The sequence below is a fragment of the Oncorhynchus keta genome, chromosome 30, assembly GCF_023373465.1.
Source record: "Oncorhynchus keta strain PuntledgeMale-10-30-2019 chromosome 30, Oket_V2, whole genome shotgun sequence".
Lineage (NCBI taxonomy): Eukaryota > Metazoa > Chordata > Actinopteri > Salmoniformes > Salmonidae > Oncorhynchus > Oncorhynchus keta.
The window spans coordinates 22,346,708-22,366,183 of NC_068450.1; the positions used below are offsets into that span (position 1 = coordinate 22,346,708).

The window sequence follows — 19,476 nt, forward strand, 5'->3', positions numbered from 1 at the left end:
CATACCATCTACTGCCTCACCTCCAGGCTATACTGTACCATCGACTGCCTCACCTCCAGGCTATACCATACCATCTACTGCCTCACCTCCAGGCTATACTGTACCATCTACTGCCTCACCTCCAGGCTATACTGTACCATCTACTGCCTCACCTCCAGGCTATACCATACCATCTACTGCCTCACCTCCAGGCTATACTGTACCATCGACTGCCTCACCTCCAGTCTATACCGTACCATCTACTGCCTCACCTCCAGTCTATACCATACCATCTACTGCCTCACCTCCAGTCTATACCATACCATATACTGCCTCACTTCCAGGCTATACCGTACCATCTACTGCCTCACCTCCAGGCTATACCATACCATCTACTGCCTCACCTCCAGGCTATACCATACCATCTACCATCACCTCCAGTCTATACCATACCATCTACTGCCTCACCTCCAGTTTATACCATACCATCTACTTCAACACCTCCAGGCTATACCATACCATCTACTGCCTCACCTCCAGGCTATACTGTACCATCGACTGCCTCACCTCCAGTCTTCATCTACCTCCTCACCTCCAGTCTATACCATACCATCTACTGCACCTCCAGTCTATACCATACCATCTACTGCCTCACTTCCAGACTATACCGTACCATCTACTGCCTCACCTCCAGGCTATACCATACCATCTACTGCCTCACCTCCAGGCTATACCATACCATCTACTTCATCACCTCCAGTCTATACCATACCATCTACTGCCTCACCTCCAGTCTATACCATACCATCTACTTCATCACCTCCAGGCTATACCATATCATCTACTGCCTCACCTCCAGGCTATACTGTACCATCGACTGCCCCACCTCCAGGCTATACTGTACCATCGACTGCCTCACCTCCAGGCTATAGCATACCATCCACAGGGTGTCCTGTGATATTCCATGCCCGTAGGGTGCTGGCTGTCTGACTTTCTGGCTGGCTGTCTGGTTAGCTGACTGCTCTAGCCTCTAGGGTTTCTCAGGCTGCCTAGTTGGTGTTGGTATGTGGGTCCAGCCCTGATCAGGCTGTCTGGTTGGTATGTGGGTCCAGCCATGATCAGGCTGGCTGGTTGGTATGTAGGTCCAGCCCTGAACAGGCTGGCTGGGTGGTGTGTGGGTCCAGCCCTGATCAGGCTGGCTGGTTAGTGTGTGGGTCCAGCCGTGATCAGGCTGGCTGGTTGGTGTTGGTATGTGGGTCCAGCCCTGATCAGGCTGGCTGGTTGGTGTGTCCAGCCCTGGGACTCTCCCTCCCCTTTTGCCTCTCCCTCCAGCAGCTGTGTCGCCATGAGTCTGCTCCCTTGAAATATAATATCATCATCTGTGCTTCATTTATCGCTGGCAGGCCTTTTCAACCCCTGTTTAATCCCTGCTACATTTGTGTCTTTGAGAAACAGAACCCTCTGATGACTGGCTTTGAGAGAGGAGATGTGTGAAGATTTATTTGGGGTCTGACTTTAGGAGCCTCCTTTTTTATTAGGAAGCCATATTAAGTAACTCCCCCCCTTCTCTGGTTTAGATCTACGACTGGGAACATGACTTTAGATATTCAGCTGATCACGTTGCATGTTTGTCTTGTTGTAAGGCATTTCTAGCATTGATTGGTACTGTTGGTATATTTAGCTGCTTGTCAATAGGAGTGTTCTGAATTGATCAATAAGCTTCCACTGGTGCTGCAGGCGTCTGCCGCTGCATCACCATGGAAATTGATAGGAGAACTACATGTGATGCATCATTCCTCATCATTCCATCATGCATTGTCTATAACTGTCTGCATTTAGAAACAAAATTATCACAAAAATCGCTTGCGCTAATCATGAGGAAAAATCAGTCAATAGTTCATACAGTTTTAATACAAAGATGGAGCAGGTGCTTCTGTTTCTGTCCACAGCTGTCCCCTCCAGTGTGTGTCAGCAGAAACATGTGTATGTCAGGCATGTGGCCAACAGAAGGCAGACTGTCTGTCTGTCTGCCATGATGCATGTACTGTCTGCCATGATTAATGTACTGTCTGCCACAATGCATGCACTGTCTGCCATGATTCATGTACTGTCTGCCATGATTCATGTACTGTCTGCCATGATGCATGTACTGTCTGCCATGATGCATGTACTGTCTGCCATGATGCATGTACCGTCTGCCATGATGCATGTACTGTCTGCCATGATACATGTACTGTCTGCCGTGATGCATGTACTGTCTGCCGTGATGCATGTACTGTCTGCCGTGATGCATGTACTGTCTGCCATGATGCATATACTGTCTGCATGAGGTCTGAGCCAACATTTTGCAGGACAATCAAATAGTGTGAGTCATGAGATCATGTTGTTGTACAAAGGAACTAATACAGTATTTAAATGACCTAGGTAAGAGGTGTCACCAAGAGACTAGAAGAGCCGTACGCCATAAGAGGAAGCAGGTAGCAGAGTTTATACCGTCAGGTATTTGGTAAATATTCTGTATGTAGGCCTATCCTTCCTCAAGGTTGTAGAGATCTCTTCCTTCACATGAATCGTTGTGCAGCGGTACATTACAGCCTTGCATTATCACACGCCTTATTAAGCATTGACGCACAGAGAGTAGTGATGGATAAAAGCAGGCAGACCAATAGGCCAGGTTTCTGAGGCCTGGCTGGAGGTGGACTTGGATACAGCGTTGCCTGACTGCATGTTTCTGTGGTAGAACTCTGTTCATTTATCGCCTTTCACAGTCTACCTGCCTCGGAATCCTAAATGGCACCCTGGTCAAAAGGAGTGCACTAAATGGGGAATAGGGTGCCATTTGTGATTCATGCTGATGTTCAGGTAGATCTTCCTGCCAAGCTGGCTGCTCCAGTGACAAATATACTACTTTGGGGACAGCCTACATTGTGTTTCTAATACTACTGCAGTGCTGACACAGGCAATGTCAAATGTATAGTGTATATTGAGACTTTGTTTTGTAAATACCAGAACAACACAATTTCATACGGAATAGAATAGGATCTGTTGAACAGTCAGCAACAGATACCACAGTGTGCCTTTAATCTGTTACGGGTGAAACAAAAGAGTTGTCTTTCTGTTTTTACAGGATAGTGTAAAGCACTGCTGCGACGAGAGACCTTCAACATGAATACAGGTGTGTATCTGCCAGTGGACAGTTTTATCGCTCTTCTTCCTCAGGTCTCTTTGAATATATCATTCAGCCTTTTCTTTATGGAAAACAGCCACACAAACCGGGCCTCTCTCTGGGCCTTTGTCCGACAGAGCTGCAAGTGACTGGGCTTCATCTCATGGCTCTCTGGTAAACCAGGCCTGTTTGTTAGTCTCATTTTTGGGCTTGACTTTTCTCCCAGATATTAAAGGAAGCTCAGTGGCTTACAAAAGAACTGGGTATTCCACACCCCAGATATGAAATGAATACAACCCCCTATTTAAAGTAACTGATTGTTTACCCATGTCTACGTCCAAGCCAGGCAGCTCTTCCTGTAAGCGGCAGGCCCTAGCTAGGATGCTTTTAGTATGAGTCATGAGGAAATCATAATTCTGCCTCTTCTTATTGCAAGACATTGTCCATGTTGGCATTTGGGATAAAATCTATTTTCTCAGTTGCATGTGATTTGATTATTTGGGATTTCCTCGCATTCCTCTTATTAAAGTACTTGAATAAAAGCTGGCATATCACTTTTCAAAGCCATTAAAATGACAATGTATTAGAGCCTACATAGCTTCTTATGGAACAATCCTCAGATCTATGCATTGTGCATGCAGTCACTCCCACCGTGAGAGATAGGCCTGAACTATGCACCACAACGCTACGCTTTCTGATGCGTTTTCTGCTGTTTTCTGCTGTGTTTTCTGCTGTGTTTTCTACTGTGTTTTCTGCTGTGTTTTCTGCTGTGTTTTCTACTGTGTTTTCTGCTGTGTTTTCTACTGTGTTTTCTACTGTGTTTTCTCCTGTGTTTTCTGCTGTTTTTTCTGATGTGTTTTCTGATATGTTTTCTCCTGTGTTTTCTGCTGTGTTTTCTGCTGTGTTTTCTGATGTGTTTTCTGATATGTTTTCTGCTGTGTTTTCTACTGTGTTTTCTCCTGTGTTTTCTATGTTTTTCCACTGTGTTTTCTACTGTGTTTTCTCCTGTGTTTTCTACTGTGTTTTCTACTGTGTTTTCTACTGTGTTTTCTGTTTTTTCTGATGTGTTTTCTGTGTTTTCTGTGTTTTCTGCTGTGTTTTCTGCTGTGTTTTCTGCTGTGTTTTCTGATGTGTTTTCTGCTGTTTTCTGTGTTTTCTACTGTGTTTTCTCCTGTGTTTTCTGCTGTTTTTTCTGATGTGTTTTCTGATATGTTTTCTCCTGTGTTTTCTGCTGTGTTTTCTGCTGTGTTTTCTACTGTGTTTTCTACTGTGTTTTCTGATATGTTTTCTCCTGTGTTTTCTGCTGTGTTTTCTGATGTGCTTTCTGATATGTTTTCTCCTGTGTTTTCTGCTGTGTTTTCTGCTGTGTTTTCTACTGTGTTTTCTACTGTGTTTTCTGCTGTGTTTTCTGCTGTGTTTTCTCATGTGTTTTCTGCTGTGTTTTCTGCTGTGTTTTCTACTGTGTTTTCTCCTGTGTTTTCTGCTGTGTTTTCTGATGTGTTTTCTCCTGTGTTTTCTGCTGTGTTTTCTGAGGTGTTTTCTGATGTGTTTTCTCCTGTGTTTTCTGATGTGTTTTCTCCTGTGTTTTCTGCTGTGTTTTCTGAGGTGTTTTCTGATGTGTTTTCTGCTGTGTTTTCTGCGGTGTTTTCTGCGGTGTTTTCCGCGGTGTTTTCCGCTGTGTTTTCTGATGTGTTTTCTGCGGTGTTTTCCACTGTGTTTTCCGATGTGTTTTCTGCGAGAGCTGCTCTAAATGATGCAGGATATTATCAGCCCATCAAATCTACAATAGAAATGGATCCTATTGCAATGTGCATATTTTATGTCCGTATATTCAGTACCAAAATTCGAATGACATTTTTCATTGCGTTATGTGACAGAATGCTTTATTTAATGTTATTGGGATCAGGCATGATTTGGGTTAATCTTCTTTATATGCTTTAATCTTTTTCACATTAACATCATTTTGCCATGAGGATGTATTTTAATTAATGTGCTTTGTTGGTGGGGGAGGGTGGGTGGCTTATGTCTGTCTTTGTTGGGTGGGGGGCTTATGTCTGTCTTTGTTGGGTGGGGGGCTTGTGTCTATGTCTTTGTTGGGGGGAGGGCTTGTGGCTGTCTTTGTTGGGTGGGGGGCTTGTGTCTATGTCTTTGTTGGGGGAGGGCTTGTGGCTGTCTTTGTTGGGCGGGTGGCTTGTGTCTGTCTTTGTTGGGGGAGGGCTTGTGTCTGTCTTTGTTGAGGAGAAGGACTTGTGTCTGTGTCTATGTATGTACAGTACCAGTCAAAAGTTTGGACACCTACTCATTCATTCTAAAATAATAATTCCATTTGAAAATGCCCGCATTCCAAATTCAACATTCCTCCCATCTGGGATGTCTTCCTCTCGTCAAACTTCACAGCCTTTCCATCCTTCATCTCACAGGTCTTTCATCCTCTCTCTCTGTCTCTCTCTCTGTCTCTCTCTCTGTCACTCTCTGTCACTCTCTCTGTCTCTCTCTGTCTCTCTCTCTCTCTCTCTCTCTCTCTCTCTCTCTCTCTCTCTCTCTCTCTCTCTCTCTCTCTCTCTCTCTCTCTCTCTCTCTCTCTCTCTTTCTCTCTGTCTCTCTCTCTGTCTCTCTCTCTTTCTCTCTCTCTTTCTCTCTGTCTCTGTCTTTCTCTCTGTCTCTCTCTCTCTTTCTGTCTCTCTCTCTCTGTCTCTCTCTGTCTCTCTCTCTCTCTCACACTGGCTCAAGCAGCAGTCATGTTGATTACAGACAATGTCTCTTCAACTTTTGAACATAGTTGTGCCAGTACCATGGTAACGATTGTGTACTTATTCTCAGCCCAGTTTCCTCTTAAGCATGACCTCTTTTTGACCTGTGACCTTACCCAAACATAGAGCCATTGTTTGATCATTCCATGGACGGCAAGGTACCACAGTGTTAGGTGAAGAGTTTAGGATCTGGCTAAACAGACCGTTTCTATTCACGGTGCTGTTAGGACTTGCTTTCTGTTATGAGTGCTGCTGCTTTGATCTCTGTCGTTTTCTGTGTCCCTTCTTCATCACCCTCCATATCAGCTTCTTCATCACCCTCTACTCTCTGATCCATGGGGCTTTAAGTGGATGTGTTCATTCTCTAGCTTGTTATACATGAGGCTAGGTGAAGTTATATCAGTCATCATATTTTATGTTTTTCTTGGCATGTTTTAATTCGTTCCTGCCTTGAGGAAGATATATTACTCAAATTATTTAATCAGTTCCATCACAAACATGAAATAACTTCTTTTTTTATTTCTTCCATCTAGGTAATGAGTCTCACCTGTCAGATTCAGGTAAGGACTCCATTATTCATTATTTAATGATTTGTCATGACTTGACTTGATTTGTGAAATCTTCAGGATAGAGCTAAGGCAGGATCAAATAAGTAATATTGGTCCAGTTACCATGGCTACAAAAAGCAGGAAAAGGCACAGGGCGGTAGGGAAGCGGACACTCACATGCTCTTTGTTCTGTGATTCGCTGTTAGATGTGTGGCAGTCATACAGCGCCACGGAGAGCCTGAGGAACGGCGACGTCACCACTTCCTCCCTGGCCGCCAAAGGCTTCAGGAGCGTCAGGCCCAATCTACAGGACAAGAGGTCTCCCACACCAGTGAGTCTTGTGGCTGGCGTTCAGTGTTTGTTTACACCACAGTTGTTTCCCTCCCAGCATGGCTGTCTCCTGTTTCATGTCTCCTGTCTCCTGTCCCTGCCTGGCCTTTTCCTTCAACAGGAAATGGAAATGGAAACGCCCCTGGTCTCCGGACTGCGTTTGAAATAGCACCCTACCTATAGTGCACTACTCTAGTAAAGAACTGTATAGGGAATAGTAGTGCACTGTATAGGGAATAGTAGTGCACTGTATAGGGAATAGTAGTGCACTTTACTGGGAATAGTAGTGCACTTTATTGGGAAGAGTAGGGCACTGTATATGGAATAGTAGTGCACTGTATGGGGAATAGTAGTGCACTTTATTGGGAATAGTAGTGCACTGTATGGGGAATAGTAGTGCACTGTATGGGGAATAGTAGTGCACTGTATGGGGAATAGTAGGGCACTGTATTGGGAATAGTAGTGCATTGTATGGGGAATAGTAGTGCACTGTATGGGGAATAGTAGTGCACTGTATGGGGAATAGTAGGACACTGTATATGGAATAGTAGGGCACTGTATTGGGAATAGTAGGGCACTGTATTGGGAATAGTAGTGCACTGTATGGGGAATAGTAGTGCACTGTATGGGGAATAGTAGGATACTGTATATGGAATAGTAGGGCACTGTATATGGAATAGTAGGGCACTGTATATGGAATAGTTGTGCACTGTATGGGGAATAGTAGGGCACTGTATATGGAATAGTAGTGCACTGTATGGGGAATAGTAGTGCAGTGTATAGGGAATAGTAGTGCACTGTATTTGGAATAGTAGTGCAGTGTATAGGGAATAGTACTGTATATGGAATAGTAGTGCACTGTATTTGGAATAGTAGGGCACTGTATATGGAATATTAGTGCACTGTATTTGGAATAGTAGTGCAGTGTATAGGGAATAGTAGTGCACTGTATTTGGAATAGTAGTGCAGTGTATAGGGAATAGTAGTGCACTGTATTTGGAATAGTAGTGCAGTGTATAGGGAATAGTAGTGCACTTTATTGGGAATATGGTGCCATTTGGGATGCATCCCTGGTTAATTAATGGTTTAACTCAATAGCTGACGTCATTCATTGATCTCCTTGATAGTATTTTTCTTGTGTGTTGTACTGGTTTTTGTCAGTACTGATATTATTTTTCCATTGCTGAGCTTGAATTATCTACAGAAGCATCAGAAAGGCTCTGAGGGGCCCTTGATAAAAGGTTCTGTTTTATCTGGAAGCTGTTGTGTATTCTGTACTGCCTGGTGCTTTTAGCTGGTCAAGGCCAGTCTTTGCTGCTAAACTGAGCTAGTTTTTGTTTACAAAACCACTCTTTCAAATGGACTACTTGTTGACATTTAAGGGCAAATGCACTGTATAACCACCCAACCTGTTAAGGTTAGAGAGAAGGTTTTCTGCCATAAAAAAAACATTCTGACTCAGATCGCTCAGAAATAGCTTTCTCTTTAAAGAAACACTGATAGCCACAGTACAGGTATTATTTGTCTCAACAGAAGACATTACAATGCCTTTAATAATGTATTTGTATGTTGTCTGTCTCTCTTCTGTGAATGTTTTGGAATGCCTTGGCTGAGTAAGGCCCCACCTCCTCCCAGTCATAGCTCTCACCTGAGCCCTGTTGGCAGTTCCCCCTCATCCTACTGCCCTCCTCTACCTGGCCCTGGTGAATGTTCCTCTAGCTCACTGGTCCTTAGGCACCGGTCCCACTCCTCAGGAACCATGTCCTCCTATTCACACTGCCCAGAGAACACCTCTCTCAACCCCAACACCAGGTTAACTGTACCAAGCACCAGTAGCTCCTCCCAATCTGTCTACAGTCAACCACAGGGATCCGGCATGGTCTCCCCAAGACTAACCCCGTTGCAAGTTACTGAGAGCTCTTACACCCCTGGTACATACCCCCACCATGAGCCTGTCCTTAAAGACAAGCCACCCCTCCCCCAGAGAGAGAGACACACCTCCTCGCTGTCTATCCGCATCACCCCACCCACTCCCCTGGTGGTCACAGTGCCCCTGCTCTGCCAGTACACCCTCCCCTCAGCAGAGCCCCCGTGGACAGGACCCCAGGACACAGGGATGGCTCTCCTGCTCTTTCCCCCTGCAGGCCGACAAGTGGTATAAACCTTTTCTAGTTTTTACTGACTGAACCATCCCATTTTCTTCTAATGCTCTGTCACTCACAACCATACAAAGTACCAGTAGCAGACACCCTTCACCAGTCAGTAGTTCATAGTAGCTAGTTTCTCCAGCACTGCATGTATTTTTGTGTCTGACAAGTAGTTTATCATGTCTGCCCTGGAGCACACTGAGGTTTCAATAGCTCGTTAGTGAGTTTGCAATTTCATAGTGATTATGGTAATTAGACCTGATGCAATAGTGCCTTTGAAAACTATGGATTTATTTATGATAAGCCTTAGGAAATGGCAAAGAAATGATTTGCATGTCTGTGTCTGAGACCTAATCCTTACATTAATGCAGCATTATTATATGTCTGCAGCAAAGGGTTTTGTAGGAAACCAAATGTGTTGTATTGTTGTTATTACAACTGGATCAGTTCCCCAACATTAGATTTGAACTCAAACTAACTAGGAGACAGCACCTTTCCTTCTTCTCTCAGGAACCAGAGCTCCACCTGGCTTTACTTAAACATAACCTCTTCTCTCTCTCTTCACCTCCTATCTCCTATCTCTCTCAGGAACCAGAGCTCCACCTGGCTTTATTTAAACATAACCTCTTCTCTCTCTCTTCACCTCCTATCTCCTATCTCTCTCAGGAACCAGAGCTCCACCTGGCTTTATTTAAACATAACCTCTTCTCTCTCTCTTCACCTCCTATCTCCTATCTCTCTCAGGAACCAGAGCTCCACCTGGCTTTATTTAAACATAACCTCTTCTCTCTCTTCACCTCCTATCTCACTCTAAGAGCTGTCACTGCAGTGTGTGTACTATGTCTCACTCTAAGAGCCGTCACTGCAGTGTGTGTACTATGTCTCACTCTAAGAGCCGTCACTGCAGTGTGTGTACTATGTCTCACTCTAAGAGCCGTCACTGCAGTGTGTGTGCTATGTTTCACTCTAGGAGCCGTCACTGCAGTGTGTGTGCTATGTTTTTACTCTAAGAGCCGTCACTGCAGTGTGTGTGCTATGTTTTTTCTCTAAGAGCCGTCACTGCAGTGTGTGTACTATGTTTCACTCTAAGAGCCGTCACTGCAGTGTGTGTGCTATGTTTCACTCTAAGAGCCGTCACTGCAGTGTGTGTGCTATGTTTCACTCTAAGAGCCGTCACTGCAGTGTGTGTACTATGTTTCACTCTAAGAGCCGTCACTGCAGTGTGTGTGCTATGTTTTTTCTCTAAGAGCCGTCACTGCAGTGTGTGTACTATGTTTCACTCTAAGAGCCGTCACTGCAGTGTGTGTACTATGTTTCACTCTAAGAGCCGTCACTGCAGTGTGTGTACTATGTTTCACTCTAAGAGCCGTCACTGCAGTGTGTGTGCTATGTTTTTTCTCTAAGAGCCGTCACTGCAGTGTGTGCTATGTTTTTTCTCTACGGCCGTCACTGCAGTGTGTGTGCTTTGTTTTTTCTCTAAGAGCCGTCACTGCAGTGTGTGTGCTATGTTTTTTCTCTAAGCGCCGTCACTGCAGTGTGTGTGCTATGTTTCACTCTAAGAGCCGTCACTGCAGTGTGTGTGCTATGTTTTTCTCTAAGAGCCGTCACTGCAGTGTGTGTGCTATGTTTTTTCTCTAAGAACCGTCACTGCAGTGTGTGTGCTATGTTTTTTCTCTAAGAGTCGTCACTGCAGTGTGTGTACTATGTTTCACTCTAGTGCCATCACTGCAGTGTGTGTGCTATGTTTTTACTCTAAGAGCCGTCACTGCAGTGTGTGTACTATGTTTCACTCTGTCACTGCAGTGTGTGTACTATGTTTCACTCACTGCAGTGTGTGTGCTATGTTTCACTCTAAGAGCCGTCACTGCAGTGTGTGTGCTATGTTTCACTCTAAGAGCCGTCACTGCAGTGTGTGTACTATGTTTCACTCTAAGAGTCGTCACTGCAGTGTGTGTACTATGTTTCACTCTAGGAGCCATCACTGCAGTGTGTGTGCTATGTTTTTACTCTAAGAGCCGTCACTGCAGTGTGTGTACTATGTTTCACTCTAAGAGCCGTCACTGCAGTGTGTGTGCTATGTTTTTTCTCTTAGAGCCGTCACTGCAGTGTGTGTACTATGTTTCACTCTAAGAGCCGTCACTGCAGTGTGTGTGCTATGTTTTTTCTCTAAGAGCCGTCACTGCAGTGTGTGTGCTATGTTTCACTCTAAGAGCCGTCACTGCAGTGTGTACTATGTTTCACTCTAAGAGCCGTCACTGCAGTGTGTGTGCTATGTTTCACTCTAAGAGCCGTCCCTGCAGTGTGTGTGCTATGTTTCACTATGTTTTGTACTATGTTTCACTCTAAGAGCCGTCACTGCAGTGTGTGTGCTATGTTTCACTCTAGAGCCGTCCCTGCAGTGTGTGTGCTATGTTTCACTCTAAGAGCCGTCACTGCAGTGTGTGTACTATGTTTTTCTCTAAGAGCCGTCACTGCAGTGTGTGTACTATGTTTTTCTCAGTCACTGCAGTGTGTGTGCTATGTTTTTTCTCTAAGAGCCGTCACTGCAGTGTGTGTGCTATGTTTTTTCTCTAAGAGCCGTCACTGCAGTGTGTACTATGTTTCACTCTAAGAGCCGTCACTGCAGTGTGTGTGCTATGTTTCACTCTAAGAGCCGTCACTGCAGTGTGTGTACTATGTTTCACTCTAAGAGCCGTCACTGCAGTGTGTGTGCTATGTTTCACTCTAAGAGCCGTCACTGCAGTGTGTGTGCTATGTTTTTTCTCTAAGAGCCGTCACTGCAGTGTGTGTGCTATGTTTTTTCTCTAAGAGCCGTCACTGCAGTGTGTGTGCTATGTTTTATCTCTAAGAGCCGTCACTGCAGTGTGTGTGCTATGTTTCACTCTAAGAGCCGTCACTGCAGTGTGTGTGCTATGTTTTTTCTCTAAGAGCCGTCACTGCAGTGTGTGTGCTATGTTTCACTCTAAGAGCCGTCACTGCAGTGTGTGTGCTATGTTTCACTCTAAAGTATTTTCTCCACGTTCATCTCTAACTTCAGGTCCCTCCGAGACCCCCACACAGAAAGACATCTCCTGAACCGACACTGCCAGCCTACCAGCCCCCCCTAAACAGGCCCTTTCATATACGTCTCTCATCTGACCCCTCAAAGTCCCCCAGCCACCCCCCACCAGTCCCGGTGGGTCCCCGGACCCACTCCCTGCCCCCCCAGGGCCCCTCCAACCCCGAGCCCAGCCAGAGCGGGGCCAGCTCGGTCCTCAGCTGCTCCTACAGTGATTTGTCCAATGCCGTTCTGGAGGAAGAGCTGCAGCACTTTGCCCTGCTGTGTGCCACCGACAGGAGTTCTCAAACGCCCTCGCCCACCCTCAGCCAGACGTCGGCCATCACCGACGACACTGCGCTCACTGCCACTACCTACACCACCACCGTCGCTAATGTAACTATTCACCTGCTATCTACCTGACCTGAGCTCACCCCTCTCCCTGCAACCTCTCCTCCCTGACTGTTCAAATCTTTCTTCTGAAGTTTAGTCCTGAGACACTAACCAGACTCCATCCTCTTGGGTTGAGTGGTTGATATTCTCTCCCCTCTTCACCTGATGTGAACTGTTGTGCCTCTCCATCCTAAACAGCAGCTTAACAGCTCCTCTGTTTTGTGTTACTGTACTTAATGCTCTCTCAGGTTAACGACTAATGACATTAGTTCCACAGCTTCTCTCGACTTACTATAATTGTTCAGTTTTAACACAATATCTGAATGTGCCAGACATTATGGGTTCATATCATGTTTTCATTATGCCCCATTATGTTACATCTTCCCTTATTTTACCTTACCCAACAGTTACAGTCGTGGAAAACAAGTCAACTACAGTGTAACTAAACCATGGTTACACCAGCCTTGTTCCTTTTAATCAATCCAGAGCTTGTGTTTTAACCCAACCCAGTTAACCCAGCTTCCCTTCTGAAAACCTTGTCAATTCCATGTTTGTGGCTGGTTATTCTATTGTCCCTTTACAGTGTTTGTAGCATTTTTAATGCTTTCTTTTTTCTAATCAATATGACAGATAACCAAACACTGTTTGTCCATGACATATTCTCTGTCCCTGACTTCTTAAACGGCGATGAATTTCAGTCTCTTCATTCCTTTCTTTCTTTGTTTGTTTACTAAGCTACTGGTGATTATTCTATTGTATATTAATTCTCTCTCTCTCTCTCTCTCTCTCTCTCTCTCTCTCTCTCTCTCTCTCTCTCTCTCTCGCTCTCTGTCTCTCTCTCTCGCTCTCTCTCGCTCTCTCTTCTGTCTCTCTCTCTCTGTCTCTCTCTCTCTGCTCTCTCTCACTCTCTCTCGCTCTCGCTCTCTCTCGCTCTGCTCTCTCGCTCTCGCTCTCTCTCGCTCTCTCGCTCTGTCTCTCTCGCTCTCTCTCTCTCGCTCTCTGTCTCTCTCTGTCTCTCTGTCTCTCTGTCTCTCTGTCTCTCTCTCTCTCACTCTCTCTCTCTCTCGCTCTCTCTCGCTCTCTCTCTCTGCTCTCGCTCTCTCTCTCTCTCTCTCGCTCTGTCTCTCTCGCTCTCTCTCGCTCTCTCTCGCTCTCTCTCGCTCTCTCTCTCTCTGTCTCTCTGTCTCTTCTGTCTCTCTCTCTCTCTGTCTCTCTCGCTGTCTCTCTCGCTCTCTCTCGCTCTCTCTCTCTCTCGCTCTCTCTTCTGTCTCTCTCTCTGTCTCTCTGTCTCTCTGTCTCTCTCTGTCTCTCTCTGTCTCTCTCTCTCTCTCTCTGTCTCTCTGTCTCTCTCCCTCTCTCTCGCTCTCTCTCTCTCTCTCTCTCTCTCTGTCTCTCTCTGTCTCTCTGTCTCTCTCGCTCTCTCTCTCGCTCTCTCTCTCTGTCTCTCTCTCTCTGTCTCTCTGTCTCTCTGTCTCTCTGTCTCTGTCTCTCTCCTCTCTCTCTCGCTCTCTCTCTCTCTCTCTCTCTCTCTCGCTCTCTCTCTCTCTCTGCTCTGTCTCTCTGTCTCTCTGTCTCTCTCTCTCTCTCGCTCTCTCTCGTCTCTCTCTCTCTCTCTCTCTCTCTCTCTCTCTCTCTCTCTCTCTCTCTCTCTCTCTCTCCCTCTCTCTGTCTCTCTCTCTCTCTCTCTCTGTCTCTCTCTTTCTCTCTCGCTATCGCTGTGTCTCAGAACTACATGGCAGTGAATGGGAATGGCGGGATCACGGGCAGCTCCTACAGTCACCTCCAGAGGCCCTTCTCCCCTATGTCCTACCCCCCTCCTCCCTCACTCAGCCCCAGCCTTGGCCTCTTAACACAGGCCAGGAGTGCAGGTGAGTACTGCTTGATAGCTCTATCAGTTTACTTCCCGTCTTGAAACCTGCTGTAAATCAGTGATCGACTTAGACACACACAGACACACATACACACACAACTCTCCAAGGTCATTTTCCCCTTGGCAAAAGGGCTTCAGTCGGCAGTGCAGCAGAGTGTAGCCTGTGCAGGCGCTAGTAAATTTACAGCCTCTCACTCACTCCCATTGTTAACTGAGTGTGTCAGTCCTGCTAGTGCTCCCATGCACTAATAGAGCTCTAACTAGAGAAGAATCACAGCCCGACGCTAGCTGGAGTGTCTAGTGTGAGGTAGAGAGCGAGGGGGAAGAGGGGAAGAGAGAAGAGAGGTGGTGTGTGCTCCCTCGTCTGCGTCCAGTGATCTCTGAAATCCCAGTGGCCAAGTGACGCAGATTAAAGCTCTAATCTGAGGGAGGGGATTAGAGTGGCTGAGACCAGGCTCTCTCTTGTTTTTGTCCTATCTTTCTTTCTCTCTTCACTATTATAGTCTCCTGGGAAGGATCTAGTTCAGCATGTCCTAGAAGAAATAAGATATGTGTTTTCCTCTGTGTGTGTGGAGAGGAGGTTTACCTTTACCAGAGAGTTGTTGGTTTACCTTTACTCATCAGTGTTTACTGTCTACCAACCTCGCTCTCTGGGACACTGACTGACTGACTGACTGACTGTCTGTCTGTCTGTCTGTCTGTCTGTCTGTCTGTCTGTCTGTCTGTCTGTCTGTCTGTCTGTCTGTCTGTCTGTCTGTCTGTCTGTCTGTCTGTCTGTCTGTCTGTCTGCAATAGTGTACAGTAGGCATGGTTTGTCTCTTCTTTCCCACTCCTCCCTCCTCCTCACCTTCTCTCTCCTTCCCCATTTCTCCTGTCTGGCAGAGGTCCGCTCCCCAGGCTACCCCCGTATGAGCCGCCCTCCCCCCGCCACCCCAGCAGAGGAGGAGTACCAGGAGGTACCAGGAGCCCCAAGGGGAGGCGAGGGGGGGAAAGCCCCTCACCACGCAGGCATCGGCCCTGTGGATGAGTCTGGCATCCCCATCGCCATCAGAACGGTGAGTTGACAAAGAATGTGTCCCAAATGGAACCCTATATAGAGAATATGATATATAGGGAATAGGCTATATAGGGAATAGGATATATAGTGAATAGGCTATATAGGGAATAGGATATATAGGGAATAGGATATATAGGGAATAGGCTATATAGGGAATAGGATATATAGGGAATAGGCTATATAGGGAATAGACTACATAGGGAATAGGATATATAGGGAATCGCCTAAATAGGCTAAATAGGGAATAGGGAATAGGCTATATCGGGAATAGGATATATAGGGAATAGGCTATATAGGGAATAGGCTAAATAGGGAATAGACCATATAGGGAATAGGCTATATAGTGAATAGGGTAATAGGGTATACAGGGAATAGGGTATATAGGGAATATGGTGCCATTTGGGACACACAGAGTATACTGCTACTACAGTGGAGGATAGGGCTTACCTCTATTTCATACCAGGGTTCACAAGGTACTTGAGGTGCTTAAAGTACTTGAATTTGGCACTCTGAAATTCAAGTAATGGAATACCTTGAAAATCAGACGTTTTCTCAAGTTGATACTTGAAAAGTACTTGAATTAAAATGAGAGGAGAACAGAAAATGATCAAATATTTTAACATGAAAAACATTACAAAAATATATTGGTCCTACGAATACATTTCCAGGCAGACTACAGAGTTTTATTTCCTCATGTGTTTTGTGCTGTGTTTGCCAGGGGAGCTCGCTCATTCCACCCACACTGCCCCTCAGCCCAGGCAGGTACAGAACTGACTGATTAGGTGAAATCAAAAAATCGATAGCTAAAATGTTAGGCAAATGTAGATACAAGCCTGCCTGGCAAGATATTGATGTTTATGAATGGGTTTTGCCAGACCCAGCCTGGGATGTAGTGGAGGATAAACACACCTTTTTATTTGTGAAATAGTGTTTACGCACCTTTTTAATTAATTTAATTTAATTATCATTATTTCACTTATTACTATTATTATTGCTCAACGCTCAGAAGGCTTCTTGATCTGAGTTCTAATAGTTGATCAATGCTCAGAAGGCTTCTTGATCTGAGTTCTAATAGTTGATCAATGCTCAGAAGGCTTCTTGATCTGAGTTCTAATAGTTGATCAACGCTCAGAAGGCTTCTTGATCTGAGTTCTAATAGTTGATCAACGCTCAGAAGGCTTCTTGATCTGAGTTCTAATTGTTGATCAATGCTCAGAAGGCTTCTTGATCTGAGTTCTAATAGTTGATCAACGCTCAGAAGGCTTCTTGATCTGAGTTCTAATAGTTGATCAAAGCTCAGAAGGCTATCTGAGAATAGTTGATCAATGCTCAGAAGGCTTCTTGATCTGAGTTCTAATAGTTGATCAACGCTCAGAAGGCTTCTTGATCTGAGTTCTAATAGTTGATCAAGTTCTAATAGCTCAGAAGGCTTCTTGATCTGAGTTCTAATAGTTGATCAATGCTCAGAAGGCTTCTTGATCTGAGTTCTAATAGTTGATCAATGCTCAGAAGGCTTCTTGATCTGAGTTCTAATAGTTGATCAACGCTCAGAAGGCTTCTTGATCTGAGTTCTAATAGTTGATCAATGCTCAGAAGGCTTCTTGATCTGAGTTCTAATAGTTGATCAATGCTCAGAAGGCTTCTTGATCTGAGTTCTAATAGTTGATCAACGCTCAGAAGGCTTCTTGATCTGAGTTCTAATAGTTGATCAATGCTCAGAAGGCTTCTTGATCTGAGTTCTAATAGTTGATCAATGCTCAGAAGGCTTCTTGATCTGAGTTCTAATAGTTGATCAATGCTCAGAAGGCTTCTTGATCTGAGTTCTAATAGTTGATCAATGCTCAGAAGGCTTCTTGATCTGAGTTCTAATAGTTGATCAATGCTCAGAAGGCTTCTTGATCTGAGTTCTAATAGTTGATCAATGCTCAGAAGGCTTCTTGATCTGATCAACGTTCTGAATAGTTGATCAATGCTCAGAAGGCTTCTTGATCTGAGTTCTAATAGTTGATCAATGCTCAGAAGGCTTCTTGATCTGAGTTCTAATAGTTGATCAATGCTCAGAAGGCTTCTTGATCTGAGTTCTAATAGTTGATCAACGCTCAGAAGGCTTCTTGATCTGAGTTCTAATAGTTGATCAATGCTCAGAAGGCTTCTTGATCTGAGTTCTAATAGTTGATCAATGCTCAGAAGGCTTCTTGATCTGAGTTCTAATAGTTGATCAATGCTCAGAAGGCTTCTTGATCTGAGTTCTAATAGTTGATCAACGCTCAGAAGGCTTCTTGATCTGAGTTCTAATAGTTGATCAACGCTCAGAAGGCTTCTTGATCTGAGTTCTAATAGTTGATCAACGCTCAGAAGGCTTCTTGATCTGAGTTCTAATAGTTGATCAATGCTCAGAAGGCTTCTTGATCTGAGTTCTAATAGTTGATCAATGCTCAGAAGGCTTCTTGATCTGATTCTAAAAAGGCTTCTTGATCTGAGTTCTATCAATGCTGATCAACGCTCAGAAGGCTTCTTGATCTGAGTTCTAATAGTTGATCAACGCTCAGAAGGCTTCTTGATCTGAGTTCTAATAGTTGATCAACGCTCAGAAGGCTTCTTGATCTGAGTTCTAATAGTTGATCAACGCTCAGAAGGCTTCTTGATCTGAGTTCTAATAGTTGATCAATGCTCAGAAGGCTTCTTGATCTGAGTTCTAATAGTTGATCAATGCTCAGAAGGCTTCTTGATCTGAGTTCTAATTGATCTGAGTTCTAATAGTTGATCAATGCTCAGAAGGCTTCTTGATCTGAGTTCTAATAGTTGATCAACGCTCAGAAGGCTTCTTGATCTGAGTTCTAATAGTTGATCAATGTTTCTTGATCTGAGTTCTAATAGTTGATCAATGCTCAGAGGCTTCTTGATCTGAGTTCTAATTGTTGATCAACGCTCAGAAGGCTTCTTGATCTGAGTTCTAATAGTTGATCAACGCTCAGAAGGCTTCTTGATCTGAGTTCTAATAGTTGATCAATGCTCAGAAGGCTTCTTGATCTGAGTTCTAATAGTTGATCAATGCTCAGAAGGCTTCTTGATCTGAGTTCTAATAGTTGATCAATGCTCAGAAGGCTTCTTGATCTGAGTTCTAATAGTTGATCAATGCTCAGAAGGCTTCTTGATCTGAGTTCTAATAGTTGATCAATGCTCAGAAGGCTTCTTGATCTGAGTTCTAATAGTTGATCAATGCTCAGAAGGCTTCTTGATCTGAGTTCTAATAGTTGATCAACGCTCAGAAGGCTTCTTGATCTGAGTTCTAAAGTTGATCAATGCTCAGAAGGCATCTGAGTTCTAATAGTTGATCAATGCTCAGAAGGCTTCTTGATCTGAGTTCTAATAGTTGATCAATGCTCAGAAGGCTTTTGATCTGAGTTCTAATAGTTGATCAATGCTCAGAAGGCTTCTTGATCTGAGTTCTAATAGTTGATCAATGCTCAGCTTCAATTATCTGAGTTCTAATAGTTGATCAATGCTCAGAAGGCTTCTTGATCTGAGTTCTAATAGTTGATCAATGCTTGATCTGAGTTCTAATAGTTGATCAATGCTCAGAAGGCTTCTTGATCTGAGTTCTAATAGTTGATCAATGCTCAGAAGGCTTCTTGATCTGAGTTCTAATAGTTGATCAATGCTCAGAAGGCTTCTTGATCTGAGTTCTAATAGTTGATCAATGCTCAGAAGGCTTCTTGATCTGAGTTCTAATAGTTGATCAATGCGCAGAAGGCTTCTTGATCTGAGTTCTAATAGTTGATCAATGCTCAGAAGGCTTCTTGATCTGAGTTCTAATTGTTGATCAAAGGCTTCTTGCTCAGAAATGGCTTCTTGATCTGAGTTCTAATAGTTGATCAATGCTTGAGTTCTAATAGTTGATCAATGCTCAGAAGGCTTGATCTGAGTTCTAATAGTTGATCAATGCTCAGAAGGCTTCTTGATCTGAGTTCTAATAGTTGATCAATGCTCAGAAGGCTTAGTTGATCTGAGTTCTAATTCTAATAGTTGATCAATGCTCAGAAGGCTTCTTGATCTGAGTTCTAATAGTTGATCAATGCTCAGAAGGCTTCTTGATCTGAGTTCTAATAGTTGATCAATGCTCAGAAGGCTTCTTGATCTGAGTTCTAATAGTTGATCAATGCTCAGAAGGCTTCTTGATCTGAGTTCTAATAGTTGAT

General features: G+C 44.4%; 1 protein-coding gene across 1 annotated transcript in view; it reads left to right on the forward strand.

The window, feature by feature from the left end:
• sorbs2b (sorbin and SH3 domain containing 2b) overlaps window positions 1-19,476 on the forward strand; it is a 92,500-nt gene that overhangs the window by 23,222 nt on the left and 49,802 nt on the right. The window contains exons 3-9 of the mRNA XM_052486999.1: window positions 3,107-3,154; window positions 6,429-6,455; window positions 6,650-6,774; window positions 8,392-8,928; window positions 11,958-12,353; window positions 14,077-14,218; window positions 15,103-15,275. Coding sequence (XP_052342959.1) covers window positions 3,145-3,154; window positions 6,429-6,455; window positions 6,650-6,774; window positions 8,392-8,928; window positions 11,958-12,353; window positions 14,077-14,218; window positions 15,103-15,275 — 1,410 coding nt within the window. The 5' untranslated portion in view covers window positions 3,107-3,144. The remainder of the gene's footprint in view (window positions 1-3,106; window positions 3,155-6,428; window positions 6,456-6,649; window positions 6,775-8,391; window positions 8,929-11,957; window positions 12,354-14,076; window positions 14,219-15,102; window positions 15,276-19,476) is intronic.